The sequence below is a fragment of the Oryzias latipes genome, chromosome 22 (assembly GCF_002234675.1).
Source record: "Oryzias latipes chromosome 22, ASM223467v1".
NCBI classification, from domain to species: domain Eukaryota; kingdom Metazoa; phylum Chordata; class Actinopteri; order Beloniformes; family Adrianichthyidae; genus Oryzias; species Oryzias latipes.
In genome coordinates, this window is record NC_019880.2 from 24,531,537 (window position 1) to 24,542,514 (window position 10,978).

The window sequence follows — 10,978 nt, forward strand, 5'->3', positions numbered from 1 at the left end:
GCATGTGAGGCGCCTTGCTCAAGGGCACCTTGACTGAGTGTCACTTAAGTCTCCCCAGATGTGAAGATCTTCTGGATGCGCAGAAAACGACGGGTGGATGAAAAAGAAGAGAGAAAGATAGGAGAAAACAAAAGAAAAATATGGCAAAATGCAAGAACTCATGCTCAGTGAGATTTAACCCTTAACTTCAACCATAACGTTCAGGCTAAATGTGGAGAAAGAGAGCGACAAATACACCTAGACACAAAGACCCACAAAAACTAATTGAAGCCACTGAAAATGATTCCACTCAGCAAAAAGAAAAAGAGGAAATTATCAAGAATGTCCACCATCCATCTATTCCATCCATCCATCATCCACCCATCTATCCAATCCATTCATGTATCCATCCATCCACCTATTCACCTATCATCCATCCATCTACCCATCCATCCATCCATCCATCCATCCATCCATCCATCCATCCATCCATCCATCCAATCCATCCATGTATACATCCATCCATCCACCTATTTACCTATCATCCATCCTTCTATCCAGCTATCTATCCATCCACCCATCCATCCATCCATCCATCCACCCATCCATCTATCCATCCACCCGGCCATCCATCCATCCATCCATCCATCCATCCATCCATCCATCCATCCATCAGTCCATCCATCCAATCCATTCATGTATCCAACCATCCACCTATTCACCTATCATCCATCCATCTATCCATCCATCCATTCATCCATCCATCCATCCATCCATCATCCATATATCCATCCATCCAATCCATCCATATATCCATCCATCCATCCATCCATCCATCCACCCATCCATCTATCCATCCATCCAATCCATCCATGTATCCGTCCATCCATCCATCCATCCACCTATTTACCTATCATCCATCCATCCATCCACCCATCCATCTATCCATCCACCCGGCCATCCATTCATCCATCCATCCATCCATCCATCCATCCATCCATCCATCCATCCAATCCATCCATGTATCTGTCCATCCATCCACCTATTTACCTATCATCCATCCATCTATCCATCCATTTATCCATCTATCCAACCATCTATCTATCCATCCATCCATCCAACTATTTACCTATCAACCATCCATCTATCCATCCATCCATCCAATCCATACATACATACATCTATCCATCCACCCATCCATCCATCTTTCCATCCATCCATCCATCTATCCATCCATCCATGCATCCATCCATCCACCTATTAACTTATCATCCATCCATCTATCCATCCACCCATCCTTCTATCCATATATCTATCCATCCATGCATCCATCCATCCATGCATCCATCCATCCATGCATCCATCCATCCATCTATCAACCATCCATCTATCCATCCATCCATCCATCCATCCATCCACCTATTAACTTATCATCCATCCATCTATCCATCCACCCATCCTTCTATCCATATATCTATCCATCCATGCATCCATCCATCCATGCATCCATCCATCCATGCATCCATCCATCCATCTATCTATCCAGCCACCCATCCATCCACCAACAACGATTCCGTCACAGTGCCCGGATTGGCGTCAATGGGGGCCTCTATGGACCCAGGCCTGAGGATGGGCCTTTTGACCGAGGCTCCTCCCACAGGCCCCAATTGGGCCCAGCTGTGAGGAACATCATGGGATCACTATCACTAAAGCCCACAACCTGTAGGCAAGTTCAGAAGAGGCAAATGCAATGTGGTTTGGGTGCCTAAGGCGGCCCGAAACCTGGTCACTGAACTTGGCTTTTGGGACAAACAACATTTTAAGAGTTCTTGCCTCACAGTGAGAAGGCCCTGGCTCAAATCCTGATGGGAACCTGTCCGTGTGGAGTTTGCATGTTCTCCCTGCATGCATGGGTTCTCTCAGGGCTCTCCTCCAGTTCAAATTATGCTTCATAGGTTAATTGGTGTTTCTAAAGTGTCTTTGGGTGTGAATGTGTGTGTGGGCAGTCATTGTGTGCCTGTGACAGACCTGTTCATGATGGACCCTGCCTTTGCCCAACAGTAGCAGGGACAGGCTCCAGCATCCTCGTGTCCCTGAACACAGCAGTTAAAGAAAATGGAAGGATGGACAGAACAAGAGTCTGAGCTAAGGCACGTAGGAAATAGATTTTGTATATGAAATGCATCTGTCACATAATTTCTGGGCTTTAAGCAGTAAATATGTAGTTTTATTTCTGCCATGCGTTTGTCCCAAATTTAATTTTTTTTTTTTTGTAAATTTAAAATGTGGTTTTCGTTTACTTTAAACTGACCCCTTTTTGACCCCATCCAGACCGCTATGACAAGTTTGTGTTTTAACTTTAAAGACTTCCTTAAAAACACAGTTCTTAATGATTGTTACACTGTTTTTGTGTATTTCTTTCCTGACATATATTGAACCTTTATGCTTGCCATAATAGTATGTTTTTCTAACAGCAAATATTGTATTGTTTTTTGTCCCTTTTTGGATGCCATACAGTATTCTAAAGAAGCATCACTGATTTTTTTCATTTAATTTATGAAAAAAACATAAATTAGCTTAAAGTAAAAAACATGCAGGCCAAAGTGTGGCCAATAAATTAGATCAGATTATATAAACTTTATTCATCCCACAATGGGGAAATTGTCTAATCTTCAGCAGCAAAAAAAGACATTCAGAAATAGAAACAGCAAATGAATTGGTATACAGTACACAGACATGAGGATAAAGTGACTTTCAGAACAACATTATAGATAAATAACATAAAACAACATTATAGATACTCTATGACAAAGTAAATTAAATTTAAACAAAAATAACTAAGTAAAAATGCTCCGCAAAAGCAACCGATAAAGAATCAGAAACAACTGAAAAACAACGACTACAACAAACAAAACACCAAAACACCCGAGGGTCCGTGGAGTAGGAACATGGTTTAAGTAAAAAAAAATTCAAAAGAAAGAAACTGAGAACTACAGGGACCATGAGGCTTTACGCTCTAAGAGAAAGACCTCAAAGGGGCAAGAAAAAAACCCATAAACTATAGTCCCAGATTTACTGAATTCACCAAAAGAGCAATTAAAGGGAAAAAAGTAAGATTTTGATTTTCATATTTAAACAACCAATTTAGATAAAAACAACAAAAAAAAAAAAATTCAAAATACATTTTTTAGAAATTGCTTCTCTGGTACCGGTACTTATATCAACACAGATCCCAAAGAGTGTTCGCCTGCTCGGTGCTATGCAGAATGTAATGAAAATGTTTTGAACAAAACTGTAAATAGAAATACATAGATCATCAGGTGTTGTAAAAAAGGGGTGGGACCACTCAAGATTTTGTCTTTATCCCACGCCTTTTCAAGCACACTGTCTTGTTTCATCTGTCCATTTTAAACTCTTGGGTTAATTTTCATTTGTGTTTGAAAGAAAGAAATTGAATTAAATCGAACTGAAGATGACGTAGCTGCTCACGCAGTGGAAACAGTGACATCTGCTGGCTGTCTTTGAGAATTGCAGTTGCTCTCACCTGCTCCGTCACTCGCCTGTATGGCAGGCCATTTTAACATTAAAAGGCTAGACTGGAAGTGTGTTGCAGATATCTTTATTTGAGTTTTGCCTAGTCAAAAAGAACATTTCAGATATCCGCAACTACATTCTTCCTATCCGTAATCGTAATTTTAGATATCCTCAAAGATATTATTCCTAGGACAAATGACATCACTTTCACCATTCATTTGTATGGGGTTTACAATTACAGATATCTACAATTCAGTTGCAGATATCCACTTCATGAATTACGGATATCTGTAACTGAATTGTAGATATCTGTAATTCAAGTTTCAGATATCTACAATTTCATTCTTACAAGTCAAAACTCAAGTTAAAGATATCTTTAATTCAAGTCAATTTAAGATATCTACATGTTCCTTTTCAGATATCTTAAATTAAGTTTTGACTAGGCGAAATGACGTTGTAGATATCTGTAACTGGAATTATGACTAGTCAAAATGACGTTGTAGATATCTCAAACTGGAGTTAGGGATAGTCATAATTTAATTGTAGATATCTATAATCAAGTTACAGATATCTTGAAATGAAATTTGAATAGACATATCTGAAACTTGAGATACCTGTAATGTTCATTCAGGATAGTCAAAATGTAATTACAGATATCTTGAATTAGAGTTTTGACTAGGTGAAATGACGTTGCAGATATCTGTATGCAAATTAGGTCCGCATCGCACTTTAGGGGAGGAGCAGAGCGTGTTGTTGTAATCATTCAAATCGCACCTGCTAACTTGTAATTAGCACTGATTAGCACCATGTTGCAGCAGTACGACGGGGTTTTAGGACCAGTTTACAAAAAATGTTTTGTTTTCTTTAATTACAACTTTTATCTCGTAAATTTAGGAGATAAAAGTGTTGTGGAGTGTGTGTGTGTGTGTGGGCGCGCGCATGCGTGCGTGTGTGTGTGCTGAGATGGGGGTGAGCACGGAATGGGGGTGTGTGCGTTGATACTGTGTGTTCGGAGGACGGAGCACCGTAATAAAGAGAAGGTGTCCCTCCCAGAATAACTGTTTTGGAGTCGTTCTTAATCCGCACTGGAGGTTTAGGGTTCCGATCAGGAATGTGAACCCCGAAGAAGAATCGCCTTCGGCGGAGGAAATCTCCCCTGCGCTTCTGACCGCGATCGGAAAGAGAGAAAAGAAAAGAGAAAAACACCAAGTCTTCCGTTTATCGGAGCCTAGCTTTATTTCCGGATAGCTTTAACCGAAGTGATTCTGAACCTTTTGGCGACTCAAAATCAGATTATTGTCAGTGGAGCGGGCTTTCCGGGCTTCGGTGTCGGTAAAGCGGAGTTTTATCTGTTTAATAAGGAGCTCAGAGACACGTGTGGGTGCAGAGAACCGCTGCAGCCTTTATTCTCCTTTTCATTCACATAACCTGAAGTTCATCTGTCACCTTATGTCATGAACCTGTCATCCGAACACCAATGCGGAAGTAAACAGTGTTACATACACCTCTCCTCCAGATGAAACGTCCCAATCCAACATAAAACAATAAAGAAGAATGAAAATAGTCTGTTATATTAGCATTACAACGTTGAAAATGCCAAAAAGTGCTCCTCCACAGACGGAAGCGTCACAGAAACGTAGAGATCTTGTCTTTAATGGAGAAAGAAAGGATTCAGGTGGACATCTGCAGGGACACTGACGGCTTCGGGCTGCAGAGATCCTGCAAACCACCCATCGATGGATAAAACATGAATAAATCATAAATCAAACTAACGAATTTCCAAACATTTAGAACGTTATCAATAAACATTCAGCTCACCTCTTCAACAAAGTTTAGTCGGTCTGCTGCTGCTGTGTGGCGTTCACCTGCTGCTCATCATGCTCACTTCCACTTAATATCGTAAATTTAATTTAGGACTTAAAATCTTTTAATTTTACTGTTTTTGGTGGCCTTAAATCTCCGTCGTAGAGCAGCCAGCGGGCGAAGCGATTTTTAATCGTCTTTTTAATGCTGCAGCCCGTGCAAGACAGGAGGAGCTAGTGATGATGACGTTTGAGATATCTGTAACTGTCATTCTGCCTAGGCAAAACTGAATTACAGATATCTACAATTGTCATTTAAGATGTGTGACGAGTTGAATGTCGTTTTCAATGACGTCATTGCAGATATCTGTAATTTAGTTTTGGCTAGTCAAAACTGAATTACAGATATCTCTATCTGTCGTTTCGACTAGTCACAATTACGTTACAGATATCTTGAATTACAATTCCAACTATCCAAAATGTAATTACGACTAGTGAGAAATACGTTGCTGATATCTACAATGTCAAACTTAGCCTTTTGATGTTAAAATGGCCTGCCATACGCCTGCCTATTACTGATCCTCTACGGGTGTGACGTCATGCCAGTCTGTCGAAATAAGCAGCATCTCCTGTGGAAGACCCACATGGCTAAATGCAGGTAATCCCACGTTTTTGTGGGTGAGATTTGCTGTGAACATGGCTTCATACTCTTTACCAACAGTGTTGATCATTTTTCTGTTTCTGTCGCCATGGATAAAAATCAAACGGGATCATATGGAGCTTTAGCAGTTTGTACCTGTGGACACAAGTTGGGTCCAGAATTTTTCTTCCAGATGCTCAGTAACTTTAATTTGAAAAAGTCACATGTCTCAGCAGAAATCCCATGAGTTCAAAGGAAAGGGAACAACACAGGAACAAACTTCCCAACAGCTGAAGGTGTAGATGGGATGAGTCTTTCTGTAGACTACCAGGAAGGAGGGTAACCCGGAGAAAAGTCCATCTGACTTGAGATCTGAACATAATCTTGGACCGACATCAGCATTGCTGGCAGGAGATTCTGGAAGTAGAGTAGAAGGTTCTGTCAGTAGAGGATTACGGACTAGAAGAAGAATCTGCAGTCTGTCAAACTAAACTTGAACCTATTCTGCGTCTAAAAAAATTAGCTTGGAGAATAATATTTAATGTAGGACATCGACAGGGTCCTGAGTGTCTATCAAGTTAACCAACTTCAAACTGGTGAGTTTGTTTTCAATTCTATTGGAAAACTTCTTTGTCATGATACGAACACGAGACGGACCCAGATGCTGTAACCCGGAAGGAGGAGACAGGTAAGTGGTTGGGTGAGTAAATAGGATTTATTTTGTAGGGCCGAAGAGTCTTGGTAGTTAGCGTGGCTGGAGGTTCTGGCGAGACTGTGGCTGAGGCGGGGCTGGAGATCCAGATGAGGTTCAGAGTTCGTGGCGTAACCGGAGTTTTGTCAAGTGGCGTGGCTGGAGTTCTTGATGAGCGACGTGGCTGAGGATCTTGAAGGAGTGAATACTTCAATGGATTCAGGAAGATCGCTGCTGCTCGAGGTGGTGTCTGACTCTGGTGACTCCCGTGGCATTAAGTTCCAGAGGCACAACAAAAACAAGATTAGCAAGGTTGCAAGACAAAGGTCCAGACATGGTTCTCAGAGAGACTAGGCACCATCAGGGTTAACGAACTGGCGAAGAATACTGGAGCTGGGTCTCCTTATGAAGAGCTGGGTCTTGATGAGTTGAGCAGTCACAGCTGGTGAGTCAAGAACAGAGCAGAGCTGGGAGGAGGAGGAGCACTGACAGAGGCACCATGACATTCTTCCTCAACATTTAACTAACATGTTCAATTTTAATATTGAATTTCATGAATATCCGACTCGGGGTGGCTGTCTCATCAGAGCACTATTCTCTCGCATAACTCAGTCACAGTTTAGTGTCAAATGCAGAGGATGTAAAATTTGGAACAGTCTTCCTTCTGCTTTCAAAGAACTTTCACAAACTCGGTTTAAAAAGTTCTAAAAAGGTTTCTTCTTAACAATGGTACTTTTCCATATGGCATGTATTTTAGTATGATATAAATATGTAAGTACATTAATTGAATATGTATTGATTTTATATGTATTGTTTTTACTAAACGGTATTGTTTTTTAGCTTATACACTCATTATGGCGGTTGCACATGTTAAGCTCCTTATGGGTTTTTGGCAACCATCCATCACATCCAGCATTGTTGTATATTCTGTTTTTATTTAATTTGTTTTTTGATAAGTGATAAATGAAATTTTAAAAAAAGTGACCGTAAGCATTTTTTGTGGAAGACAACAGAAAAGAATAGATCAGATATTCTTCATTGATTATTGCAGATCTGGAAAAAAAATCCTTTCAAAATCCAATATTTAGTCTTTGGTTCTGCTGATGAACAATTATGACCAAATTCTTGATTGTAAATTACATCCAGTTGTTAAAGGATGGAAAGAAATTATATGTTCATTTATTTAGAAAACAATAATAGACAAAAAAAATTGTTTTCCTGGTTGCAACATTTATTCTTTCAGTTTTTGGCGACTAAAAAGATCTTAGTAAAATATATATGTGAATAAATGATTAAAAAAAAACAGAAAAGGGTTTATGAGTTTTGACAATCCTATATTAACAGATGAATGTTTTGGCTGTGACCACAGCAACATCCCAGCCTGAGCATCTTTCAAAAACCAACAACTGCTAACAGTCTGGTGACCTGAAGGAGACATCTCTGCAGTTTCTGATTAGAAAAAGGGGAGAATTTCCAGTTTCCTCTTTGATAAAGTTGTCCAACTAACTACTAACTACAAGTTCATCCCTAAAGTTAGTCTTTTTTCGTATTTATTGAAATTTTAAAAACAGTCTGTGCTGAATTTGGGATGTTCCACCGAGCAAAGTGACGTTTGTTTTCTCATTTCTCTTTTTTTTTTCCACAAACCAAATGAAGCTGAACTCAACTTTGAAAAGACTGGAGATAAAAGTTGAGGATTTGGAGGAAGAGTTTGGCCTGACGTGATGTCTTCTGAGGAGGTTGGTGGAACATGGTGTTCAGAACAACAAAGGTTCTGTTGTAAATCTGTGTTTATAATGCCGGATCTGACGATATCAGTCTAGTGTTTTACGTTCTTTAATGATCCAACTTACACACAGTACCATATTTTAGGAATTGTAAGGCGCACTTAAAACATGACAACATACGACTGTGTTCCTTTTAATCCAGATGACATTTATATGGATTACTTCTGCAGCCAACAAGGATGGAGGTTATTGTAAATGTGCTAATGTGGCTAACGTGTACATGTCTTTCATTTACATATTACTGACAAGGTTGAGAGTTAGTGTTAGTGTTAATGTTTGTTTTAGTGGTAGGGATCTCAGTCTATTTCTAAGAGTGTAGCAAACAAGGTTGGAAGTTAACATAGTCACAACAGACTAATGTCTGTTTTAGTGAAATCAGTCTGTTACAAACTAGAGTAACTGTGAATGCGGTTAGTAAAGTCTGACTGACTGACTGACTTATCTCTGACTCTTTTCTCAATATGCCTTGTAGGTCGGTGCGACTTACATATGGCATAAATTTGAAAGTAAAAAATTCATTAACGATGCGCCTTCTAGTGGAGAAAATACGGTAAAATGATTTGCATTTGTCGTGTTTTTTGCAGTAGTTCATTTAGTCTCAGAAAGTGGGTAAAAGTGGCCGTTCAAAGTTTAGTTTAGTCTGTTTAATTTAGTTTAGCCATTACCTGTTGAATTCTATGACTTCCTGTTCTTCATGATTTAATGTTTATTATAAAATTACCGGTATGAAGCCCATTGACACGACTTGTTGTACTATTGTACTATAGAAATTAAATTGTATTTAATTAAATGGGCGTGACCCTGCCTGGTTTAACACTGTGTGATGTTGTATTGACAGACAGCGATGTTCAGACTCATGAGTCATGAAGATGAAGCAGCAGTCGGAGGCCAACAGCTGGATGGACCGCCGAAGACTGTGAAGAAAGCTCACGTGTGTCAGCAGTGTGGGAAGAATTTCAGCCAATTAGGAGGCTTGAAATGTCACCTACGCATCCACAGCGGGGAAAAGCCTTTTCCCTGTGACCAGTGTGGGAAGCAGTTCAGGACTAGGGGGCAACTGAAAAGCCATCTGCGCACCCACACAGGTGAACGGCCTTACACCTGTCAGGTCTGTCAGAGGAGCTACAAGGAATTGGGGCACCTGAGGCGTCACCAGAGCATCCACACGTCGGAGGAGCCGTTTGTGTGCCGGGTGTGCAGGAGGAATTTCAGGCTAGCAGACTCTCTGAAGCGTCACGAGAAGATTCACCAGAGAGAAAAGCTTTACATCTGGAGCAGAAAGCAGAGGATGCAGCTGCTGAACAACCACTGGCCTCAATAAACATCTGCATCAAGTCAAGGAAAGTGTGGAGCGTCTCTGCAGCAACAGGGAAACTATTCAGTTTTAATATGGCAGCATGGTAATTGGAGCGCCCCCTGGAGGACAGGAGGCTACAATGTTCTTTTTTGTTTGTTTTTTTGTCTGGAGGCCATGGAGGTTTAGTCCTTCTGAACTGGTTTGACTCCTTCAGGAACCAGCAGGAAAGGAGGTTTGGTGATAATGTTGCAGCCTGGAAATATTCCCTTTATTCACTTTAATTGACCAAGAAAAATATTTTAATAGAAAGGGCAATTTTTCTTTTGGTCTTAGCATTCTTAGGGTAATTAGAGGGCCCACAGACACCATACTGATCATGCATGTACTGCACTCAGTGGGTCTGAGGCCTAAAGTTCCACTCTGATCATCTTTTGACTTATTCTAAAATTGTTCCCAGTAGTCTTTTAATTAGGATTATGCTGCTTTTAGCTATAATTTTAAAAACTGTGGTGTTTTCTAGGACATAGTTTCTGTAAAGCAGCAGGAGTTCATCAGAAATTCTCCACTGCTGATCTGTTTTGGAGTGCAACCCCACCCCCCTTCCCTTTCCTCTTACTGAAAAACTCTCTGTTTAAATGCTCTTCCTCTATCTTACAGCCCAGACTTAACATTACTAGGGTTAAAAAAAAACGGCTTTTTCAGATCACCGTTTTTTTCAGACGTAATATTTCCATCAGGCACTCCAATCATGATGGAAGCAAACAAGACTTTGTTTTGGTGAATATTTTGTGGAGGTGTAAACATGCAGGTGTCCAAGCACAAGGATAGAGCAAGAGAGACACGTTTTTGTCTAGTAAACATATAATTAACTTATTGTTTATGTAGGGGGCTGATTGTAATGTCCATTGGTGTAGTGTACATGTTTATTAGCATTAGCATTAGCAGTTAGCTCTGTCACTTTTATAATCCTAATTTTCCTTCCTCTTTCCCTCCCAGATTAGAGATTTTCTGACCCATTGAGATTGTAAAGACAAACACCTGTCTGCATTTTGGGTTTTCATCTTCTGGTTGGTGAGGTCTTCTCCGCCAGGTAGATGGAAGCATCACTTAAGTCCAGCTCTGGAAGTGACGTTGTCTCTGGGATAGTTAAAGGGTCCGAGAACTCAGATTCTTTTCATCACTTTGTTTTTGATTTCTCAAGAGGCAACTAAAACATTTAACACATGAGCGAAAAATATCACGTGTGTA

The 10,978-nt window shown here is 40.2% G+C and overlaps 1 protein-coding gene across 1 annotated transcript; it reads left to right on the plus strand.

Annotated features, from left to right (window-relative positions):
• Positions 1–8,035: 8,035 nt before the first annotated feature.
• Positions 8,036–9,772, plus strand: LOC101169828 (gastrula zinc finger protein XlCGF49.1-like). Its single transcript, XM_011490770.3, has 3 exons — positions 8,036–8,178; positions 8,303–8,385; positions 9,272–9,772. The coding sequence occupies exons 2-3, from the start codon at positions 8,371–8,373 to the stop codon at positions 9,752–9,754; spliced, it is 498 nt and encodes a 165-aa protein (XP_011489072.2). The 5' UTR covers positions 8,036–8,178; positions 8,303–8,370; the 3' UTR covers positions 9,755–9,772.
• The last annotated feature ends 1,206 nt before the right edge of the window (positions 9,773–10,978 follow it).